The 24801-nt window shown below is 38.7% G+C and overlaps 5 protein-coding genes and 1 non-coding gene across 6 annotated transcripts; 3 read left to right on the top strand and 3 right to left on the bottom strand.

Annotated features, from left to right (window-relative positions):
• Positions 1 to 112: 112 nt before the first annotated feature.
• On the bottom strand, positions 113 to 705 carry LOC141814205 (histone H3.2). The gene has a single exon (XM_074702151.1). The coding sequence runs from the start codon at positions 655 to 657 to the stop codon at positions 247 to 249; it is 411 nt and encodes a 136-aa protein (XP_074558252.1). The 5' UTR covers positions 658 to 705; the 3' UTR covers positions 113 to 246.
• Positions 706 to 984: 279 nt separating this feature from the next.
• TRNAP-AGG (transfer RNA proline (anticodon AGG)) lies at positions 985 to 1056 on the top strand. The gene has a single exon. It is a non-coding gene; the product is annotated as a tRNA-Pro (tRNA).
• Positions 1057 to 5479: 4423 nt separating this feature from the next.
• LOC141815563 (auxin-responsive protein SAUR77-like) lies at positions 5480 to 6028 on the top strand. Its single transcript, XM_074703514.1, has one exon. The coding sequence runs from the start codon at positions 5511 to 5513 to the stop codon at positions 5940 to 5942; it is 432 nt and encodes a 143-aa protein (XP_074559615.1). The 5' UTR covers positions 5480 to 5510; the 3' UTR covers positions 5943 to 6028.
• A 1813-nt stretch (positions 6029 to 7841) lies between these two features.
• LOC141815162 (uncharacterized) lies at positions 7842 to 8655 on the bottom strand. The gene is made up of 2 exons (XM_074703092.1): positions 8178 to 8655; positions 7842 to 7879 (listed from the first exon to the last, which is right to left on the bottom strand). Exons 1-2 carry the CDS (start codon positions 8653 to 8655, stop codon positions 7842 to 7844), a joined length of 516 nt encoding a protein of 171 aa, XP_074559193.1.
• A 2292-nt stretch (positions 8656 to 10947) lies between these two features.
• Positions 10948 to 11472, bottom strand: LOC141814129 (auxin-responsive protein SAUR50-like). Its single transcript, XM_074702092.1, has one exon. The coding sequence runs from the start codon at positions 11437 to 11439 to the stop codon at positions 10948 to 10950; it is 492 nt and encodes a 163-aa protein (XP_074558193.1). The 5' UTR covers positions 11440 to 11472.
• Positions 11473 to 13444: 1972 nt separating this feature from the next.
• LOC141814678 (uncharacterized) lies at positions 13445 to 23708 on the top strand. The gene is given in 11 exon segments (XM_074702618.1): positions 13445 to 13744; positions 13848 to 14186; positions 14330 to 14558; positions 14646 to 19876; positions 19878 to 19895; positions 20443 to 21307; positions 21456 to 21488; positions 21491 to 22005; positions 23208 to 23340; positions 23442 to 23523; positions 23598 to 23708. Coding segments are annotated over 11 exon segments (7593 nt in total). The 5' UTR covers positions 13445 to 13696; the 3' UTR covers positions 23698 to 23708.
• Positions 23709 to 24801: the final 1093 nt, after the last annotated feature.

Below are 24801 nucleotides of genomic sequence, written 5' to 3'. Positions count from 1 at the left end.
CCAAGGTTGAGACTTAAGAAAGCTCTCCAAATTAGCATATCTATTTAAAAAATCTGAAACGAATCGCATGATTGTTTGTTTTCAAACGAACTTCAGATTTCTGAGATGATTCAGTCAAGAAAAGATTGGCAAAATGTTGTTCGCCGTTAACATACGGAAATTCCAACATACACAAGTGCTAGTTTCCGGCGGCTACATACCAAACAGAGCGCCACCGCCCATGAAAAGCAACAAATCGGACGTCTCTCAAGCCCTCTCCCCGCGGATACGACGGGCGAGTTGGATGTCCTTAGGCATGATCGTAACCCTCTTGGCATGAATCGCGCAGAGATTGGTGTCCTCGAAAAGACCGACTAGGTAAGCCTCGGCGGCCTCTTGGAGGGCCGCGACGGCGGAGCTCTGGAAGCGAAGGTCCGTCTTAAAGTCCTGGGCGATCTCGCGAACCAGGCGCTGGAACGGAAGCTTGCGGATGAGAAGCTCGGTGCTCTTCTGGTACTTCCGAATCTCCCTCAGCGCCACCGTCCCCGGACGGAACCGATGGGGCTTTTTGACGCCGCCGGTCGCGGGGGCGGACTTCCTCGCCGCTTTCGTCGCCAGCTGCTTCCTTGGCGCCTTGCCGCCGGTGGATTTCCGCGCCGTCTGCTTCGTCCTCGCCATCTATCGCCCGATCAAGGAAGAAATCAAAGATTAGGGTTTTGAGGTAGGAGAGAGATACCGACGATGGATCGAGGGAACCAGGGGATTAAATAGGGAAAGGCGGTGACCGAGATTTTGAGCGGGAAAAAAGGCCGGAAGGTAAGAAAAGTATTTTCTACCATTGGATTGAATCAAATCGAACGGTTAAAATAGAAAGGTAGAATCATGCGGATCGGAATCCCAAGGTACTTCTTTAAACTAATGAGCGGACGCCACGTCATCGACTCACCTTATTTTTCATTTATTATAAATTACCTTATTTAATAAAATCAAATGTTATAGCACAGTGGGCATTTGGTCTAGTGGTATGATTCTCGCTTAGGGTGCGAGAGGTCCCGAGTTCAATTCTCGGAATGCCCCTTTAATTTTTTTTTTATTTTTAAATTAAATCAAACCGAGGCTTGGGCTTTCTGGTTCAGCCATGGGGATCGATCAATTGAAAAGCCCGGCCCAATCTCATAATTTAGTTAAAGAAAATCTATATAATTGGAAGGCTTGGGCTTTAAATCAAACCGAGGCTTGGGCTTTCTGGTTCAGCCATGGGGATCGATCAATTGAAAAGCCCGGCCCAATCTCATAATTTAGTTAAAGAAAATCTATATAATTGTTTATCACAATTTTTTTTCCTTCCAATAATTACAGGAAACTGGAAGCAGGGAATTATAAGTTAGTGCTTAAAATTTTCTTTTATCAAATGCAAAAAATGAATAAATAAATATACAAATCAATCGACCAAAAAAATTTTTTGCTGCGTTGGAAGAAAAAACAGAGATCTTGTGAAAGATATGTGATGTGAAACCTACAATCACTAAAAAGAATTAGATTTGACTTAGAAGAAATTCGAGTCTAGTTGAACTAACTTAGTACACCCCATCTCAAGGAGTTGACTTTGTCCAAGGATAAGTCAACTATGATGACTTGACCTCGATCGTCAATATCATACTTGACTCCATCTCAAACGCTAACCTTATCTTTGACTTGGCCATAAACATCGTTGACTTTGTCCAAGGATAAGTCAACTATGATGACTTGACCTCGATCGTCAATATCATACTTGACTCCATCTCAAACGCTAACCTCATCTTTGACTTGGCCATAAACATCGTTGACTTTGTCCAAGGATAAGTCAACTATGATGACTTGACCTCGATCGTCAATATCATACTTGACTCCATCTCAAACGCTAACCTCATCTTTGACTTGGCCATAAACATCGATCTCATATTCGATTGGATCATAGATGCTAACCATCATCTTCGATTCAGCCACAGTCGCTAATCTCATCTGTCACTAGGGACACTCAACATTGACTTCATCTTCTAATTTGCTCTCTGCTAAGCCCCACATCCTACGTGACCCATTCAAAAAAAAAAATGATAAATCCCAATCAGTCTCATGGACTCAATCCCTGGGGGTGGCCGGTCCGGTCCCACGGAAGTTTCCCACCGACCACCAGGGTAAATCGGGAAGCGCATACGGCGGCCAATCCAGATGCTCAACATCCTTTGATTGCGTTCCCCATTTGGAGGAAAATTCCTGTAAATACACCGTAGCTCGGGATTGAACCACGGGTCCCTAGGTCACAACCCGGATGTCCTACCGTTGCACCATTGCCCCGGGGACTACGTGACCCACTCAAAAAAAATGATAATCCCAGTAGCCACATCTCTGAGGGTGGTCGGCTCAGTCCCACGGAAGTTTCCCCCCGACCACCAGGGTAAATCGGGAAGCGCATACGGCGGCCAATCCAGATGCCCAGCATCCTTTGATTGCGTTCCCCATTTGGAGAAAAATTTTTACAAATATGTTGTAGCTGGGGATCGAATCATAGGTCCCTGAGTTACAATCCGAATGTCCTACGTGACCCACTCAAGATGTGAGGGTGTGAGGATAAAGAAGCGGCATGTCCACTTCATTCATGGGATCATTTCTCCCTAAAGAATAATAATGCACATCTTAAAATACGTGTGTACTACAAATCTAGATCTTGGAATACGTGGTAAATGGATGTGGTAAATGGTCTGCTCTTTAACTAAATTCTTCCTTTAAAAAAAATCTAGTCTTTCTTCCCCAAGTAATCATGTCCCGTATCTTGCTCCCCGTCTCCTCCTATCCAAATCAAAACCAGCCAAGAATCTGTGCAACACATCCTGCAAAAAACGAAGAAAACGAACGACAACGACAACAACAAAACTCTCCTCCTTTCTTTCCATTGCAGTAATTAAGCTTCTCTCCTTGGAAGAAAGAAGAAGACTTCCATCATGCATATCTCAACGTGGCAACAACGATCAACATTTATCTGTCCCCCACTGCAACAGCACGTCATACGATTCATCGAACTGCCTCCTTTCTCAGTCTCAGGACAATCACACTGCACGATCTCGCATTGAACCATTTCACTGATGCAACTGTGCAGACCAACCTACCCTCACACTTTCTTCCCTCCAACTGCATTCTTTTTTCTACCAGATCATTACGACCGCATTCAATGTGCCTCGGTACCTATTCGCCAGCGCCTTTATGCCGAGCACATGAGCGATCAAACTGCAAGGACTCTGGCACTAGAAGCTACAGTAGCTTTGTCCCTGTGCCACATGCTATTGGATTCCTCATATCTAGCACACAGTAGACTTGTTCATCGACTCCTCCAGATTAATGGACACACCACACTGACTTCAGTCACCATCGATTCGATCGAGTTAAATCATACATTTTTACAGACTCCAGAGGGATGACATGGGAATGAATGCCCCACACACAACTCAGCAATGCAAAGCTTAGCTTCAGGACAGACTGTGGGCTTACTTATGTGCCCACAGGAACAAGCCTACAGTTTAGGGGCATTACTAGTTCATAGTTTTTTTCTCTTTTTGTTTATCTACTTTGAAAGTATATCAAAACTTATCCTGTATCACAGTGTGTTCTGAATTCAGCAAACATACATTTTTCAGATGAACCAGAGGAGTCCTTGAAAATTGCCATCAAATCATTCCAACTCGATGTACAGCTCTATCAACTAATTACAGTTTAAGTTTCATTAACTCTTTGCTGATAGATTAATACTGGGAATCAATCTGAGGCTATCTGGTCCTTATAAAATACATGGAGTTAGGTGCTTTGGAGGAGAAGGCTACAAAAGTGGCCCTTCAAATGATTGTTTAGGGAACACTTTCCAGATAGTTAACTTTATCCAGTACCAATCATAATCTGATCCCGAATGCTGGAGACAATCTGAACTCTTGTTTCTTCTTCATATGATAACGATCGCCTTGGTTTTCTCAGGCCCTGCAGGTAGAACAATGCAGAGTTGTAGGGCACCTTCAAGAACTGTTCCATTGGCACCATGCAAGTTCTTGTGCTCTGTCCAAAAGGAACTTCACCATTCATCGACTGTTTAATTAATACCACAACAATAAATGACAGCTCCATTAAAGGCTGATTAATTGCTATTTATTTATTCAAAAAACTTTTTGTGTGTGTTCAGACCCTAAATATCCACTTGTCGATTGTTACTTTCCCCACACTCATTGGGACTGTGAGTGAGTTCATGTATCAAATATTTTTTAAGCATTTTTCAGATCAAACCTGTGGATTTGGGACATTCCAACTTCCATTCACATGTCTATTTGGACTATTTAACTTGTCTCAGTCTTCTTAAGTTGCATTGGAGAAGAACATCTGAAAAAAAGACAAACCCCTGCTGATCAAGAACATATTTTCAGATATATTTATGCATTTTAAAAATCTAGATATAAATTTACAGTGAGTTTGAAGAGATGGATGGTCAAAGTTTTAGCCCATAGAGTGAAGAAGACAAGGCAGAGTGGACCCTTGCCATGCTGCCTGCCTTCTCAGAGCCATACTTCTTCTTCCCTTTTGCACATTCACCATCACCCTGCGTGCATGCCTGCAGGGACGCCCCTGGCCCCCACATAGGTTAGGGTGGACCCCTCCTGCCGTTTGTAAGTTTCAATGTTATCTAAATTATATATTAATTTTTATAATATTTAAATCTAGTACTATATTTTTTAAATATTTCAATTAAATTATTTTAAATTAAAATTAATTTATTTTTAAAAAACTCTTTAATATATTTATATTTTCGGATCTGAATTTAATAGTAAGTAACAAATTTTTAAATTTATCAAGGTTTAATAAAATTTATCATAAATTTATTATAAAATTTAGAATAATAATATTCACTGACTATATTAAGACTCCTTTTATTTAAAAAATATTAAAATTTTAAATTTTGAATGATGTAGATCTATTTTCGTTCAAAATTGATTGATAAATCTAAAAAAATTCGAATCATTTTAAATCAAAAATTAATGTACTTTTGAAAATATTTTTATTATATTTATACTTTCTTAATATATTCAAAAGCAATGGAGTTTTAAATTTATAGAGTAAAAATTTAGAAATGTATTTTTAATTTAATTTATCATCCTTAATTTACACTAAAGAGATTTTCATGAATATATTAATTTTAATTTAAAATGATTCAAAGTTTTTTAAGTTTATTTGTTAATTTTATCTGAAATTGAATACGTAATTTTGATTTTGATTTCCTGAAAGAGAAGGTTGTGAAATCTTAAAAGATATTCTAATACTAATTAATAAATCCTTAGGATAATTTTGAATTTAATAGCACCAATAAATTTAACTCACTCATCATACACCAGACAACCGTTGGTCGGTGGCGTCCTAGTCGGACCCATTGGTGCAGCTATTTATACTCCACCTTCTTCCCCAACCCCACACCCACACCCAGACCCAGACCCACAACCGCACCGCCTCTGTCCCGAGAATTCATGGCGAAGAGCGGCAACGGGAAGCTGAGCAAGCTCAAGTGCATCATCAAGCGGTGGCATTCCTCCAGACGACTCACCCCCGCCATCCACTCCTCCGCCGTTGGCAGTTCGGCGCGCTTCGAGTCACCTGCGGCGGCGGCGGAGGCGGTTGCGGCGTGGCACTCTGCCTCGTTCAGGGGCGGCGACGAGGTCCCGCCCGGCCTCCACCCGGTCTACGTCGGCAAGTCCCGCCGCCGGTACCTAGTCAGCGAGGAGCTAGTTGGCCACCCGCTCTTCCGTGTCCTCGCCGACCGCTCCGGCACCTCCGCCGCCGGCGGCACCGTGGTGGCCTGCGAGGTGGTGCTGTTCGAGCACCTCCTCTGGATGCTGGAGAACGCCGACCCCCAGGCGGAGCCTCTGGATGAGCTGGTCGAGTTCTACGCCGGCGAATAGACGCGGCGGAGCAACCGAACTGCGCGATCGACGCGCAAAGTAGAAAACTAGTGTGATTTAAAAAAAGGTAATGCTGCGGCATTATCTTTTATTATCGGGGCCTATCTGCAAAAATCACAATGTGATGATTAATTATATTAACCATCATTTCTAATGTAATTAGCTATTTATCTGAGGAAGCATGAGCTCTTGCTCCAAATTTGGTGGTCTTAGAAAATTTCCTTTTGTTAGTTGATTTCTCTTCAAAATAAATATTTATTTTCCTCATGTAAATTATTCACATATATTTAAAATAAAAACAAAAAAAATAATATATCTTGCCGCCTAAGGAATTCAATGACCATTTATTTATTTATTTTTATAAATAATAATAATAATAAAAATATATTTGTAATATATTTTTAAAAAAAACTAAGTTCCTACTCCGTCGTCCTCGTAATTAATTAAGAAGGGAAAACATGCAATCGAGCTCCAAGGAATTAAATGATGTTTTATTTATGTTTTTTTTCGTTGGACAATTTTGTAGTTGGGGACACTTAATTACAAGTATTTAATTAACCGGTATATTTATTTATCTATTTATTTACCTTTTATATAAATTAAGAGGAGATATGCAATAGCTAAGTCGAAGCATGTTCTGGCCATGTGATGCGAAGCGAAGAACCCGGGCCGTACAACACATTAATATAAAATATTGGGCTAATTTGTGAAAAAGCAATCATTAATTAACTCAGTTGGTTTAGAAACTAATTAGCCAATAAGTGAAACTATTAAATCATTGGAATTATGTGGCATATAGTTCAATAAATTAATCAATTAAGTCGATTAATTATTATTCCAAAAGGCTAGAAGTTAATGAATTGATGCACCTTTAACAATGTGACAAAATATTAGATTTTATTTATTTTTTTTTAAAAAAGCAGGATAATATTGTATTTCTTAATTTTTTGATAGTGTCAAAGTTTAAAATTATTTGTGAATATTTTACTAGACGACCAACTCACTTTGAGTCAAAATTGATCACATAATAATAATAAAATCGTTGACTAAGTGATCGAGAATTAGAGCTAGCAAGTCTCTAAAACTTAGATGATCATTAATTGAGCAGACGAAGGAGAAGAACATGTCACGTGGTTTGATGTTATCGGCGGGTCGAAAGAAAGCACCACATGCAATGTTTTATTTAGTGCATTTATTACCTTTGTAATTAATTTGTCGTCTTCGCCAAGTGCAATATCTCCTTACCCAAAATCCGTTCGTGGGGCAAAAAAATCTATCGTCTGTCCATGTGCATGGACAGGAGAACTTAACCAAAAGTGGTAAAAAAAAAGAAGACTCGAACAAGTCAATGCACACATGAGTTCAACCGTCCGAAGACAAGTCAAACTATGAAACAGTAGCAGAGCTCCTGTACGAGTAGGAAGCAAGCTTAATTATGAAACAGTAGCAGTAGGAACCATGCTCAAATTATGAGCCATGCAGACGGCACTTCTGCTGTCTAGTCGAATTAATTACGTGATTTGGACTCTAAGAAAAATTAATTTTTGGATCGGAATGGTCCACATTTATTTCATCAATATAAAAATCAAACGAAACCTGAACTTTGATTATTAAAATCCAACAATCACATTCTAAAAGAAAACATCATCAAACATGATATGCGAGTCACCAGATAGATGCACTGTCAGTAAAAGTATGCAGGAAACAAAGAAGGGAACCAAGACAAACAAAGTTGAGACCTTGCAGGAAGGTAGACACCCTAAGAAGATCAGACTTCTAAGACAAACAACCACCAAAAAGGAAACCCAGAAAAAAGAAGACTAACTTGAAAGCAAACATTGAGTTGAAAATGTTCGAGAGCTCCAATCCTTCCTAAGTAAAATGAAGTCCAGATGGCAGTTAATCCTCCTCCTCCAGGTCTGTTGAACTTGCTTCTTCTGCAGAAGCAAAAGAGTACACAATGAATCAAGTACAGTATGATGGTGGCCTAAGATAGTTTGCTTTTGGCATGATTTACTCTTTAATAATGAGGATTCTTGTTATAACGACACATCATAACTTCACTATGGTTTGGACTCGTGCAATGATTATTGTTTTAATTATATTTTTGTTCTGATTTTCTTGTGGGTCTGGATCTTGTATAGCTAAAAATTCAAGATTTTTTGCACACAGTAAAAAGAATGTGTGAGACTAAATTTTGATAGATCAACAAAAGAGTAGACAAGATAAACTTACCATAGTAATCGAGGATGTCCTTTTTATATCGCTCCATGCATTGGAGAATGTACTTGAAGGTCTCCACCTCACAAGGGAATCTAAGCGCGCAGTGAGCGTTAAATCCGAACTCCTCCTCAGCTTTCGCAAGCAGCACCTTGAATGCTGGAAGCCCCAGGTACCTCATCGGTATGACAAACCTTCGATTCTCTTGTCCTACGTAGACAGCACAACAACCCTTGGGAACATCAGGTGGGACTCCGGAGCTGTCGTAGCCCTCCTCATCTGAGTCAGACTGAATCGTTGCTGTCTTAAGTCGCTTGTCAATAGAAGGAAGACTAGCTGATGCTTTGGGCTGATCTTCTTCTTCCTCACTGACAGCAGTTGATTGCTTCTCTTTTTTACTGATGGCCCTTGTCCTTGATTGCCATTTCTTTAGCATCCACTTCATCTTGACTATTTGCCTGATTCCTGCCAACGCCGCGTTTTGATCCCCCATGGTTGGATGAGTAAAAGGGTGCTCAAGAAACAGAGATTTGAATGGCGATGAGCAAGAATCAGACTCGCCAAGTATTAGCAACGACAACCAGGTTGTCGACACTTTTAAAAACACTAGAGGCTTTCCTTCATTTAGAAAATGAGAAGTTGATGTAAGCTAACCCTAAATTGTTGGTGAAAAAGAAAAGGATTTGAGAAGAAATCAAGAAGCACACAAATTAATTAATAACTATGAAGAATTCAGACAATGGATGATTTTGCAACTTTCACAAAACAAAGGGCTAACAGCATGTTTAACTAAGTATCAACTCGTGAAAAACTTGGCATCTTCAAATCAAAGAAGAGGAGCACTTGCTCTTATATTTTGTTTTTCAGTAACTGTTTGATTTGAACCGAGACTATAAACGTTTCTACATAAATTACAACAGAATCATAAGGTTCACATTTTCAATTGCTTAGTTGTCAGACTTTTCACATACCGTATGTATGCCGGTCATGGCTTAATGGGGAGAAACACATATTGAAAATTAATAAGCATTTTCTTTATTCAGATTAAAAAGAATAACTTCGTGTTCGATCATATAATGTGTAGAATTTTGAACAACTTAGGGACCTGCTAAATATCAAAAGATAAATAGCAATTTGGACACTCACTGGTGAGTACCGATCTTACCTATATACTACTAGAATGGAAAAATCACAAGATCTGGTTTAAGAATCATCAAGGAGTCAAGGTAACAAGCAAATATAGCATACAAGATCCAGATGATTTCAAGGTAATACAAGCAAATATAGCATACATACAAGAACCAGATGATTTCTATCTTGAAAATGATCACAAGTCTACTTTCTCACATGCTTGACATAAGAATCCATACGTAAAGATACAAGGGAAGGATCGGAGAGATTAATTCACATCAATCATATACTAAACAAAACAAGCAAAAGCTTTATTCGATCCAAACCATGAAAAATCAATAACCAACTCGGTTATTTCCGATCATTCATATGCTAAATAGAAATAATGACATGCTTTCGTTGATCCCAGCGATGGAAAATTTAGAAACAACCCGCTATTTCCGAGGAATCATATTGTAAGTTGGATAATGAATGATTTCTTTGATCCAAACCATGAAAAATCTATGAACAGGTTGTTTGTTTCCTCCATGAAAGAGAGTAAGGAACAATCGAACATGAATCAGCAAAAGAAAAAGAACCTAATCATTCCTATCAGACATTAGTTTCCTCGAGAAACAAGATCGAGACCAGAAACACTTCGATCATCGAATCGAAAATAAGGCCACCGATCGAGGAAGGAGAAGCGATCTCACCTTCCGCAATGGAATTGCGACCACAAGAAGCCGAGCGGAGATGCTGCCGTTGCGGGAGGTAAAAAAGGGCTTACACGGAGATAAATAAGGAAGCGAGAGAAGAGGGGGGCTCCCCGCTCGATGGATCAATGTTAAATGACTCTTTTGTCCCAAACATTATTCCGAAATTACTAATGTTTGCATACGCTATGTGGGGATTCTTCAATACCTTTCAGGGGTAATATGGGGATCTAAAAAAAGAAAGAGGGACACGTGTTGAGCATTCAGCCGCAGCGGATAAACCGGGTCTTTGAATGAAGCTGGATGTGTCATCCTGCCCGTTGAGATTATAAATCGGACGGTCAGGAATGGACTGAAACGCTATAGGTCTGATCTGCATGGGCTAAGTCCGAGTAAAGTAAATTTGCAGAAGAATCGGACTCTCTTTCAAATTTAATCCATTGAGCCTAAAATTGATCAAATATTTAAATTATTATTATTATTATTTAAATTGATAAGTTCTACCGAGTGTTGAATTTTTAAATAGTGAGTAAATTATTATTTTTTAAAATATTTTGATAGTTGCTTATATCAATTTAACTTCATAGTCAGAAATACAATATGTTCTTATTAGAAATTCCTTTATGTCTTTGATATTTGACCTTTCGAAATTTAAAATTGATTATTAAGAACAATTATATGAAGCAAGAACACAAAGGTAAATGAACAAAAACATACTGCAAATCTCTCGGCAGTAAAAATTCAGTTCGAAATATCTACTCATTAGCATGAAGCTCCGATCTGAGACACAAGAGGAAGAAGGGGAGGTTTTACTAAAAAAAACAACTCGCATTCCACTTGAATCCTGCTGCCGAGGATCTCGTGGATGGATCTTACGCTCCGCGCATCAATTCTTCCGTTTTTTTTTTTTTTTAATCTTTTTCCCTGTACAAGGAAAGGGGGAGAGAACTGAGAAGCAGCGATCAAACCCTAGTTTTTGGGAGCAATGGCGAAAGGGCATTGCAAGCGTCGGCCTCCCTGCAGACGGAAGCGGTCTCGCCGGCAGCGGCAAAAAGGGCGAGGAAGGCTTCGAGGCCCAGCGGCGCCAAGTGGGCCTGGTCGTGGCCTATCGCGTCGAGGACCCATCGGAAGAATGCCGGGTCGCAGGGGATCGCGAGGCCGCCGGTCGGCTGGAAGCCGTACTCCTCCTCCGCCCTCTCCAGCAGCGCCGCGAAGACCGGAAGGTTGAAGAACCGCACCGGAACCGCAAACCGCCGCCGATCGGGCCCGACGTACACCGCTACAGATCCGCCGCCGCCGCCGCGGCTGACGGAGGACCAGAGGCGGAGGCTGAGCACCCGCCACCGCCGCACCACCTGCTTCAGCCGCACGATCCGCCGGAGTTTGTCGACCATGTCGATGGCAGAGGGCATGATGTTTCTCTTCCTTCGAGCATCAACGACATGCATCACCATATTTGTTGATCTGCCATGGGAGGAAGGAAAAGACGGAATCTTGGCTTTTGGAGCTCTCTGTCTTCCACAATATAAAGAGACCAAAAAGGTGCTCTTGTCATTTTTTAATATGCCCCCTAAAGTTTATCCGGTTCATCATAACTCTTATCGTTCTATACTAATCATGATGGAAATACATCAAGTGGAAAACTTTTCTGACATTTGGCAAAGTTAGAGGCGTTTTTAGATCTTTTACATTGTTGACTCATCTTTGCATGAACGAAACAAGCATTTTGGGGCATATTAAGATATTAAGTAGCCTAATTCATGCCACATACTTTGTATGTATCTCGACTGACTCTGGCAAACAGCCATTGTTGACCATCGCAAACCCTTCGGAGCTCTGAATTCTTCATCGGGTCCTAAATTTCATGCAGTCATTAATGCCCTAGTCGAAGTCCAGGCAGAAGAAGAGAGCATGTGATGTGCCACCGACTCGTTTGCTTTGACTAGCTTAGTTCTAAGAACACCAGACAAATAGCAGTGGGCGATAGGAGGACGATCAGATTGTAGTAACTGTGGCCTACAGGTTGAAATGGGAGTGGAGCTACAGGGAAAAGGAGTGCCGCACTCTCCCTTTCTACTTGTAAACGAGCAGGTTTCAGAGAGCAGAGCCGAAGCACAGTTTAAACAGAGAGCAAAAAAACTAAGTTACGCGGCCCCATGAAAACGTGGCCTGTCTCCACAAAAATCAATTTCTTTTTAAATTCAGTTTCAAGTTTTCTCACTGATACTCCGTGATGATATATGTTGTAATAGGCTGGGTTAAGCCGGAAAGGAAGGATATTGTCTTTTATATTGAGATCTTATAAGATAGCATTACAATATTCAAGTAATCGAATTCGGAATTATAAGATGTTCAAGAAGTGGAGTCGAAGTCAACAGATGTTCTAGAATTGGATTCAGAATCCACAGGTGCTCTAAAGTCGGAGACATACCCATGAGATAGTTAAGAAATGCATTCAGACTCTGAGTATGTTGGAAAGATGAGTGCAAAATCGCCCCTGAGGCATAGTTGAGTTGGTTACGACGCAACAGACTTGCAGAAGAGGGCAATGGTTCGAATTCTGGTGAAGCCAGGCAATACCCTGATGCGTCGTGACCAACTGCAGTTTCTCGATTTACTTCCTCACAAATGATCGTGGGACCAATCGTATGAGACCGCTAAGGTGGCAGATTTCACCTTTTACAGAAGAGAGATAGTGCAAAGCCAAATAGTTAAAACATGTAGATTTGATTTGATTTCGGAAGTGATAAAAATAATTAATAATGATCATTTTGGATGAAAATTTCGGATGATCATTACTAAATAGCAAGATAATAATGATGATATAAGGATGATTATTCAAAGAAAGAAACTTACAAGGAAACTCAATTTTCATAATGCTCGCATTTCATATATTTTTCATTACATTGTCTATATTCTTCTACTATATTTTTATTATTTTCGATTCTCCTCGTATGATTTAAATATCCCGTGAAAACAAATCAATATCCTTAATTTATATTAACTTTGAATAGAAAAATTCTCTATTTATGATACTTATTATGATACGACAAATGAAAAGCACATCCGACCACCATCGTCACTCGGAAGGATACTCACAAAATCCAAAATCAAGTACAAACAATTCAACCACCTGATACTTCACGTGCTATGCATGTGCAAGCAGCAGTGAATTAAATACGTGGAAATTGTATTCCTCTCGTAATTTACTAATAACGTTCAAAAGTTTTTAAAATTGGTTTCATTTGACCGACACGAGGGTTATTTTAAATTAATATAAGATGGAGGTGGGAAATTTAGAAATAATATATATGTTGCGTAAACTTCTGATAAACTTTGGGGCTGGATCGAAAAAGCGCCCGATATCAGATCTCGAGTTCGGAAGATTTAATTCGGGAAGCGTGATCCGGACCTTCGGACGCCGGCTGCCGCACCCGAAGAAGACGTCGAGAAGACGAAGGAGGAGGAGGACGCCACCACTGTCGCTTGATTGGGGGGAACGAAGGCGCGATTAATACGAATCCCTGATTTCGAGTACTGGATGCTCCAATTTGTTCGGTCATTTGAAAGATCTTAGGGTTCTGATCCGGACTCCCATCTGGAGCGATTCAATCGCTCTGAGGTCTCTATCGTTCCCAGAATTTAGATGCCTCCGAGGCCGAGTTGATCTCCGCAACGCCGCTTAGTTTGTAACTGCTCCTTGCTAATCCCATGGATAAAAGCAAGAGATCAGATCTCCTCGCCGCTGGTCGCAAAAAGGTATTTTCCCCCCTTTTGTTATTATCATTGGTTAGAATTGTTTATTTGTGTCTGTGTGGTTCGAGTTATTGTTTTTGAATTTTTTTTTTCTCTTGTGTATCAGCTTCGACAATTTAGACAGAAAAAAGACCAAAAGGACGGGAATAAGGATGTTCAATCCTCAAACCGAGGCAAAAAACAGGACAAGGACGCTCATGCCGACGAGTTGATGAATACCTTAGAGCCTGAGGTTGCCGCCTCAACTTCGACTGTTGAATCTGATGTATTGACAACGGATACATTGGATCTGTCAGTCGTGGTCAGCAGTGTGGATGTTCCAACTGTGAACTCAGGAGAATTGGTTGATCACAGAGCTCTGGATGATGGGAAGGCTCTTGAAAGAGTGGCCATTGAACCTCCTGTCGTTGAAAGCTCATCTTCAGCTTTGGACATAGATAAAGAGGTAGGGAAATACCGAACTGTTAGTGATTTAGATATTTCCTTTCTTTCTACTTATATTTGGCTGGAAGGGGTGAATTGGACAAAGGGGCTGTGGGGTTGATGTGTGATTGTATTCTCATGTCTTGATGGTTAGGTGCAATGCAGGAAGCGAAATCTTATGGTATGGAACAATGTAATGGAGAGAGCTCAGAGGTTGGAATTCCAACAGTGGAAAATAGGATGGATGAGGCTGGTGGAAGTACACTTGGATTAGCTTTGGATACCGATGTAGAAAAAGTGGAATCTTCAACAGTTGAACCTGGTTCTGATCTTGCAGTATCTCAGGCTCTGGTTGGATGGTCTTCTCTTCCTGTTGAAATAGATAATGATACAGGTATTCCTGTAACTTCATCTGAGAAGAATGGAGATAATCATGACATGGAGCAAAATGAAATGCCTAAAGACCTTGATTCTTCTGTAGATCTTGATGAAAGGATTGACAAAGAGGCTATGGTGCTTCCTGCCCTAACTGAAGACACTCAAGAGGTGGATATCAGTAGTTACCATGAAAATGAAGAAATTCCAGCTCAGGTTTCACCAGGCAAGGTTATTCTGTTCGAAGAAAGTCTAGAAGCGCCATTTTCAAATCGAACCACTGCAGATGAAAACTTGGAGTTTCCAGGTTTTACTCAACCTACTTCTGACCATACTTCTTCATTGATAGAAAGTGCTGAGGTTCCACTTTCTCATGAAAATGACTCTGCCCATGGGGAGGAAAATGTTTCTGCTATAGGAGATTCAGAGATTCTTAAAGAACAAAGGAGCATACAGAACACCTTAGGAGAGGCTATATGTTGCAAGGGCAGGTCAAGTGAAAAACTTCCAGGAGAATTTTCTTCATCTCAGGTGATGGGTGAGATTTTCAAGGAAGATGTCTGTCACCCTATTTCTGGTTCGTCAGATCTAGTTTCTTCATTAGTAATCTGTCCTATGGAAACATGTGGCGGTGGTCTTGCAGATGAGTTGGAGAATGTTCGAAGCCATCTTTATTTAGCAAACATTTCAAGGGACTTTCTCCAGTTTCAACTGGAAGTGGAAGCTGAGTTGCATGAAGACTCCTGCAAGCAGTCTGCTGCTGAACTCTCAAAACTCTATGGTTTACTTCAAGAATCTCAGGAAAAACATGCTGTTGCTAACGAGGAGCTGGCACAATTTGGATCAAAGCTTCAAGATATGACTGCTGCAAAGGAAAAACTTGAGATCGGATTACTTTCCCGAGAACAAGAATTTGAAGCACTCAATAATAACTTTGTGGAGTTGCAGAATAAATTTGAAGTGTCCCAACAAGAGATGGCGCATCAGTTGGAGGAGTTAGCTGCTTGCAAGGATTCTCTTGAAATTTTACAGAAGGAAAATGTAAAGTTAACTACAAGGCTTACCTCAGAAATAGATGCAAGGAATTCAATTGATGAAGAAAAGGAGTTTTTAGCAAATGAGAATGCAAGAATTGTTTCCAAGTTGCTGGAAATGAAAACTGCACTTGAAAAACAAAACCACCATGAGCATACTATCAAGGAGTCAGAGAACTTCGATCAACTTGCAGAGCTAAACCTGTATCTGTCAAGCAGTTTGGCTGTCCATGAAGCTAAGTTAAAAGAGTTGGGGTATGGGTCCTTTAAATCATCCAACATCTCAATAGAAGGTATGTCGCATAAAACTGAGTATCATGCGAGGGAAAACAGTCATGGTTATACAGACAGTTCTGTCATGGGAGTTCTGAATGACTACTTGCAAGAGGCCAAAGATACACTGCAGAGTCTTGAGAAGTCAATTGAAGGAATGCACTTACAATCATTGTCCTTGCGGCAGGATGGAAGAGCCGGAGCATCTGGTGTATCAAAGCTTATACGATCATTTGAAGCAAAACAAAATCCTGACACTGCAGAAGAAGAGCTTCAAATATCTAAAGGTGGGCAGTCAGATAATTCATGTTCAGCAATGAAAGAGCAAATGTCCTGTCTTAGAGTTGCAATTGAGCAGATAGAACTGGAAATCAGAAAAACTGAGGTACATAGGGTAGAGAAATCAAAGAATATATCTATCTCAAAAAACTTTGAGATGGATTCTCAAGCTCTCAAGAAGAAAAGTGATACTTTCGAGGAAAAAATTGATAGTCTTGTAGACCAGATGTCCAGCAATTCATGCAGAGTACAGAACTTTCAGGATTGGTTTGATGAAGTACAACAAGATGCCCATGATAAGACGGAGAAGTTTTTGAGTGAAATAGAACAGATGCAAATAAAAGTTGGCGATGAACTTTCTACTATTAAGTGTGAAAGAGACTCACTTAAGGCAGTGACTTTTAGGGCCATTGAAAAGTTAAATAAATATACTTTATTTCAGATTTCTGATAATATTGATATAGCTTCATTTTTCATGGCTTCAGTTGATGCTGCTGTAGAATTGGTCAACAATCTGCAAGAGAAGCTAATTGCTTCTAATTTGGAGAGTAATATTCTCCACAATTCATATAATGAACAAAATAAATTATTAACTGCTCTAGCAGGGAGGGAACAGTTTTATTCTAGTCAAATTCATAAATTGTATGTAAGCCTTTGGGAACTGCTCAAGGAATCATGTGAAAGCATTGGGGCACCAGATGCTGACCTGAGAGATGAGGAAAATTTACAGATTTTGCCTGAACGTTTTGAAGAACTTACTATGCATTTAAAGAAGTTATTGGATGAGCGGCTTTTCTTCCTATTTAAAAGTAATGATTTAGAGTCAATATTATTGACCAAAAATGAAGAGATCCAAGAGCACTTTGGGAAATATGATTCTTTGGTGAAAAGATTGGATGACTTACAAAGAGCCAAAAATGAAGTTGATTCATTTTTGCTGAAGAAAGAAGTTGTTATCGAGAAGGCTAAGGAAAAATGTATTGCTTTAATCAGCAAATTGGAGTATCATAAATCAAATATGAATCTTTTTGTGCCTCATAAGTTGGCCCTCAGTGATGAACTCACTCAAGTTGTTGATTTTGGTGATGATGACTTCTTCCGTTCTTTGCTGCAGCTAGAGACATTGATTGTTTTTTATATTCAGGAACATGAAGAGGTGCTTGAGCTTATTGATTTTTCAAAGAAATGTTTATTGGAAGTGAATGTATTTCCTCATATTCCTGATCATCATCGCTCGTTGCAATTACCTACCTTGATCCAAGAAGATTTTATACCTAGACTGTGTGAATTGCAGGACCAGCTGGACTTGTTATGTATGTCAAATATCAATTTTGAAATTGAGTTGCAATTCTTCAAAGAATATACAAGTAGGCTGAAGTTTGCTGTTGAATCTTCTCATTCAGAGTTGCATCTAAAAGTTTCTGAGCTAGAACTATCAGAGCAAAGGCTTTCTTCAGTCAGAGAGAAGCTTAGTATTGCTGTTGCAAAAGGTAAAGGATTAATTGTCCAGCGAGATAATCTCAAGCAAGCTTTGTTGGAGAAGTCAACTGATCTTGAAAAGTGCTTACATGAGTTGCAATCTAAAGAAGCATTGCTGCAGGAAGTTGAGGGCAAGCTCAAGTCTTATTCTGAAGTGGATCGAATAGAAGCTCTCGAGTCTGAGCTATCTTATATAAGAAATTCTGCGACTGCATTGCGAGATTCTTTTCTTCTAAAGGACTCTGTACTTCAGAGGATTGAAGAAGTTTTGGAAGATTTGGATCTGCCTGAGCATTTCCATGCTAGAGACATAGTAGAGAAAGTTGAATTGCTATCCAAAATGGCCGTTGGGAATTCTTCTATTACTATGACTGACTGGGATCAAAAAAGCTCAATAGGAGGATCACATTCTGATGCTGGTTTTGTGATCATGGATTCTTGGAGGGAAGATTCTCAGGCAATTCCAAATCCAGGTTTTGATGAATTAAAAAGTAAATTTGAGCAATTAGAGAGGAAGTTTTACAGTCTGGCTGAGCACAATGAAATGCTGGAACAGTCTCTAGTCGAGAGGAATAGCCTTGTGCAGAAATGGGAAGAGATGCTGGATAGTATTAACATGCCTCCACAATTAAGTTCGTTGGAGCCTGAAGTTAAAATTGAATGTTTAAGAAACATACTTGCTGAGATACAGCAGGAAAGAGATGCATTGAGATCAAAGATCAAGGATCTTGAAGCTTCTTCAGATATTCTCACTGTTGATTTAGAAGAGTCATACAAAAAGTTATCAGAAGTTAGTGCAGAGATTGTAGTTATTAAATCTGAAAAAGATATACTTTGCGAGAAACTGAATACACTAAACTTTGAATATCATGATCTTTCAGAGAAAATTGCTCAACATAATGTTAGCAGAGATAATTTCCAAAGAGAAATAAATAACCTTAACGAGAAGTTGACAGTGAAGGTGCAAGAGAACCTGCAACTCCATGATATGGAAAATGAGATTTGGAGATTGCTTGATTTGGTAAGTAATGCAGTTCAGGAATCTGATCATCCTACAGTTCCTTCTGATGGTAGTGCAATTGAGAGATTGGAACTACTGCTGAGAATACTTGTTGATAAATACACAGACCTTGTTACACAAAAGTTTGTGCCTGAAGATCATGCAGAATCTGTGCCTAAAGATGCTGCAGAGCTTGTTTCTGCTGAAAGCAAATTTTCTGTGAGTAACAGCGGATCAGGAGATGTTCTACATAACATAGCACAGGAGTTAAACAGTTTGAGAATAGAACATGACAATGCCATCTCTAATCTGAATTTGATGACAGAGGAAAGGAATGAAGTTATGGAGAAGTGTCAATTTTTGACTGCAGAAATAGAGGCAATTAGTAAACAGAAGATATCGTTGAAGGAAGAGTTGACAACTGAAATTGAAAAGAACAAGTTGTTATTGACACAGTTAGATGTGATTTGTAAGGAAAAGGATGCCTTGAGGGAGCAGCTTATTCAGGAGGAGGAAAAGTCTGCTTCTATCAGAGAGAAACTAAATATTGCTGTCAGGAAAGGAAAAGGACTAGTACAACAAAGAGATGGTCTGAAGGAAGAAATTGAGAAGATGAATATTAATATAGCACATTTGAATTCTGAGAAGAACCAGCTAGTAGAAGCATTAGAATCAGAGAAAGAAATGTTAGAAAATCGGTTAAAAGAGACTGAACAGCATTTGGCTAATAGTAACCAGACATTAACTAAATTATTAAGGGCTTTGGATGACATTGATATTGGGAAAGAATATATTAACATTGATTCTGCACAAAAATTGGAAGAAATTGGAAAATTGAATCTTGAATTGCATTCATCAGTATTTTCTGCAGAACAAGAAGCGAAAAAAGCCAAACGAACAGCTGAACTGCTACTAGCTGAATTGAATGAAGTTCAAGAAAGGGCTGATATCCTCCACGAGGAACTTGGGAAAGCAGAAGCTGCACTCTTTGAGGCATATAGACAGAAAGATGCTGCTGAGTCTGCTAGAGCGGATGCTGTTCGTCACCTTGAGGAAATTAATTTGCTTTATTCTGAGGAAAGAAAGAAACAGGTTGAATGTCTTGCTGAATTAATGCCTGGCATTGGCCAGGTGAAGGATAACTGTTCTGAATTTTCTGGTCTTGTTGCCAATTGGTTTAAGAGGGATTTTGACTTCCTAAGTTATGTCGAGGCTTTTATGGGGTCTATTGAGACAGGAAAAGACTTCAAAGCCCCAGTTGATTTTCCGACCTGATTATCCACTTCATGAGGTAATTAAAATGAAATATTAGATTCCACTCAATGATTTCTTACTTTATTATTTTAAACTTTACTCAGGTCAGTTTTTTGCCTCATGAATCTGAATATGCAGGTTGATTCTATTTTTGTCTTTGTTATTGTTACCCCAATCAGATTTCATGAAAATGATGATGACTTAGTTGTCTATATAAGGCTGCATAAGAACCCAAGTCTCTTTAGATTGACAGCGAGATAGGTCTCCGATTTGAGTTTCTTGAGCTCTTTTCTAACTGTTACCCTTTGAATAGGTTTTTCAGAATCAATGTTGCCTCCCACAATATATATATATATATATTTACAGCAATGATTAAGACTGCTTGGTATGAGTCCACATGACTTGGAACAGAAGCTCTTCAATTTAGGAAAAGTTATTTTTGGAAAAGCTCATCTTTCTTAGAGCTTGCAAATTTAAGTCATTGATTGACTACTCATAATTTTGGAAGTTGATTACTTAGTTTTTTGGTTTTCTCTTTCTTAGGACAAATATTTTATTTCTTAATAAATGAAAATTTATTTCAGGAGAATTACATTCATGCTCTTCCAAAGTTCATGCCACATGAACCTCCTGAGAAATGCTCTTTAACTGAAAATCTTGTTTTTGGTGTTGAATGCGTGCTCCACTATCTGAGTGAGTTCAATGAGCTAAAGATAAACATCCATAAACAATTCTTCTCACTAGCTGAACGAACAAGCTGCCTGATGAAAAAGGTGGATTCTGTGGGAAGGAAGGTTCTGTCTCAAAGTAAAGAATCTGAGTCTTTAAAAGAAGAGGTAGCTAAACTTGAGTCTACAATTATGGTCAAAGAGGCTGAAGTTCGTGCAGTACATAGAAATTTGTTCTTTATATACCAACTATGTAATGAATTGATCAATGATATGGAGAATGGGCATACTGGAACAGCTGAAAATGAGCTGGTCTTTGGAGGAAAATTTGCAACTAAATCTGGGAAATCACCAAGTGAATACTACTGGCAAGTGTCTATCGATGGAAATACTCCCCTCACTGATGAAGTTATCAGATCCTTGGCTGACAGATTATTCTTTACTGTTAAGAGCGCTAGAAGCAATGAAACTTCAGAATTGAAGGCTACAATTGTGGACTTGCAAAGAGAACTGCAAGAAAAGGATGCCTATACAAATAGAATTACTGCAGAACTTGTGTCTCAGATAAGGGATGCTGAAGCTATTGCAAGGAGATCCACTACAGAATTAGAGTCCGCAAAGACAACTATTTATAGTTTAGAGAAGCAGGTTGAAGAAATGGTTAATGACAAGAAATCATTAGAGTTAAGAGTATCTGAGTTAAGCAGTTTGGAGACTTCATTGGATGAACTAAATGGAAGGGTTAAATCTTTAAATGATGCATTAACTGCCAAAGACCAAGGTGAGCATTGAACTACAATTTAAGTGTCTTTGTTGCAGCTATTTTTTTAATCTACTAATTGTTTATTTTGTACTTAACTACACTGAGTTACATTAGTGCTTTTAGCTTAAGATTTATTTATTTTTTCTTTTTGATTCTCTCTCCTCAGAAATTGAAACTCTCATGGAAGCACTTGATGAAGAAGGGTTCAGGTGGAAGGATTAGAGAACAGGAACAAGGAGCTACAAAGTATGGTAGAAGAAAAGACTACTACCTTGGAGAAGCTTGAAGCTTCTTATGAAAAGTCCTTAGCGAAGCTTTCGACAACAGTCAATAAGTTCGATGAATTGTATAACTTGTCAGAAAGCCTTGTTGCTGAGGTGGAAAACCTTCAGTCACAACTGCAAAGTCGAGAATCAGACATCTCTTTCTTGCGTCAGGAGGTAACTAGGTGCACCAACGAACTTCTGGCTTCACAAGAGAGCAACAAGAAGCATTTATCTGAAGAAAAGGAGCTTCTAAAGTGGTTAAACATGACCATTTCTCGATTTGGATTGACTGATGTTCACATGAATGGTGATGAAAATCAGATACATGCATTCACCAACATTTTGGACAAGTCAATGACATCAATTATGGCCGAATTAGATGATTTGCGTGTTAAAGTTAGTCAACAAACTAGAAGGGCCTTGACAGGGCCTTCAGAAGTTGAACAAATGGTATGCCTCTGAACATGAAAATTCATGTTGTATACCAACACTTGCTATGTTAAAAACTTATCAAAAGCTTAAATAATGTGAAACTGATGTTTCTTCTATCTTCACATATTAAATCTAAAAGTAGTATTTTGCTAATTCTTAAGGGATATCTTCTAGAATAAAAGATTTCATTTTCATGATTCCAAATAATAATTCTTGATTAAAATACCAGAACCCAATTATTTTCCAAGAATAGGGTGTCTCAACAAACTTACATTTGCTTAGAAAAGGCTTTACCTTTATTTATACATGCCTGATATTTTGTAATGAAGGATGTGAACTTTGAACCCTTCTCAAGGAATACCTTGTCCATCCCTCACAAGGATTCCCATTAAATCTCAAAGGGGATGTAGCTTCATGCTTGATTGCAAGGTGCTCATGATATTCCACAATTGAGTTTTCCATAGCTTGACCTTTCCATAGATAGTTCCTTCAACACTATTATCCAAAGTTAATAAAAGTTTGGTTTCCTTTACTGCTTAATCACTATAAAATTTGTATTGCTAGTTTGTTTTTTTGTCCAGAAAGCTCTTGTCAATTTATGGAAGTTAAACTCTTAGAACACTGTTACCTACACTATGTCCCATAATGAAGACTTGATGTTGGAAATTAAGTAATTTCTATGGACAAATTAATCTGCTAGTGCATTCTTCGAGAATATGCCTCTGCTCTTCCTTCTATGCTAGACTAGGCTTGGTTTACTTAAGTGGAAGCTAAGGTGATGAAAGGGGGGAGGGGCAGGGAGTGCAATCAACACAAAAGTGCCTCCCTTTTCTCTCTCCATTACAATTTCATGACACAGTAAACCAAGCCTTAAGTATTTGTTAGGTAATATTGAAGTTTTGGGTGTAGCTTTTGGTTATTTAGTTTGCTCATATTTTCCACATCTAAATTCTTTTAGGTAGTTTATATAATGAGATTCTGCTTATTGCCTCAAATCATTTTATGCTCCTTCCAATTTTAGATTCCTCAATAAATTTCAAAATATCGACTTCAATTTAGAAACAGTTTCTGAATGACCTAAATGCTTTGCCTTGAAATTTTGACTGGGCCTCAATTATTTGAAAGGTTAATGTTGTTTTTTACATTATTGCTTCTCATATATCCTTTTGATGTCCAAGATGATGCTCCAAGCTAATTCATCCTATTATTTCTAGGTACAGAAAACTGAACCTGTATCTGCAGGTGTCGTGACACATGTGCGCACGGGGCGGAAATTCAACAATGACCAAATTGCCATTGCTATAGATGTAGAAAAAGGTGAAAATGTTATTGATGATGAGGATGATGACAAAGGTTAGTTTTTCATAGGCCTTCTCATTACATGCTTTGCTATCCAGTTATTCATTGTTTGTAAGTTTATCAAAAACTAAACTTCATTTTTTTTTCCATTCAAGCACATGGCTTCAAATCACTAACAATGTCACGTTTTGTACCAAGAGTTTCTAGGCCTATAGCAGATAAGATTGATGGGATGTGGTGAGGCATAATTTTGATATGTGTAATATCTCAACTTCTTTCCACAATAACCATCATTCTTTCAAATTTACTAGGGTGTCAGGAGACCGGCTTCTAATGCGCCAACCTACATTACGCATTGGAGTTCTATTATATTGGGTTGCCCTTCATGCATTGCTTGCTAGTCTCATTTGAAGAAAGAATCGTATGTAAGTAATGGATTTCATTTCATCATTCATGCGGTGGCTATTTTTTTTATTCTTACTTTGCTACTTCTTATAATCAAAATTCAGGCAAAATGAATTATTTTGCTTTAATGCACGCTCTGGACATAGATTTTAGCGTTCATATGGCTATGAAGACTTATTTTCAAAAATGCCGACATAAGTGACAAATAAATAGGTCACTTATTTTGTGTTTTGCCACACTGAGAGTAGCCTTGACTTTTTGATGGGAGAATCATGGGTATCTATTCCTGATTGTAATTTATTGGCATAGCTGTGATCCTAGTTTTTCTTTGATGTTCATGGTTACTGATTGGCATTCCAGTGATATCCTCTCAGTTAACATATTAAAATGTAACATGATTTGTGAACCTACTTAATTGAACGTTCCTAGTTTTTTTCTTCAATATGCAAAAGGTTACGTACAGTTTTCATTTCTGTTATTTACTGTCATTCTCTTGATTAACAGATATCTTGGACTACAATCCCCTGGCTGATCAGTGGCTAAGTTCTTGAGCAAGTGTGATGTGATTCTTTTATTACACATCAAACAATTAAACAAACAGTTTTTTCCCGTATGCAGCAAGAGTGCAAAGGTTGCAGCCAAAGAAGTGCTATTACAAACCTCAGTATTCATTGTACATTATTATCATTCTTTTTGTTCTTTTTTCTTTCCCTCAAATGTAATCATGCATATCAAATTCTATAGTGATGGAAACACTAGGTACCATGGCACCCAACTGGTGTGCTCTTGTGGTTCGAAAGAAATATGAACCTTGGGAGCATTACTACATATTGATATCAAACAGTAATGCTATATATGCAAGTTAGATTCCTGTTGTTTTAGTTTTGTTTAAAATTGTGGAAATATAGGAGTACTCATATATTACTTTCAAAAGATGGAATTCACCATCTCAACAGTCTCACACAGTCGATCTTACGAACATATATGAGGAGATAAATCGGAAAGATGCAATTGGTGAGTATGTGTGGGTGATACGATATTTACTTTGAGTAGTTTTTATGTTTTCTTTATTTTCCTTTTTTTTTGGGAAAAGCATTACTTTTGAGTGGG

The sequence above is a fragment of the Curcuma longa genome, chromosome 21 (assembly GCF_044706935.1).
Source record: "Curcuma longa cultivar G26 ecotype Majalengka, Jawa Barat chromosome 21, ITB_CL_G26_1.1, whole genome shotgun sequence".
NCBI lineage: Eukaryota > Viridiplantae > Streptophyta > Magnoliopsida > Zingiberales > Zingiberaceae > Curcuma > Curcuma longa.
The sequence above is the reverse complement of the archived record's forward strand: the minus strand, read 5'-3'. Positions and strand labels throughout refer to the sequence as shown.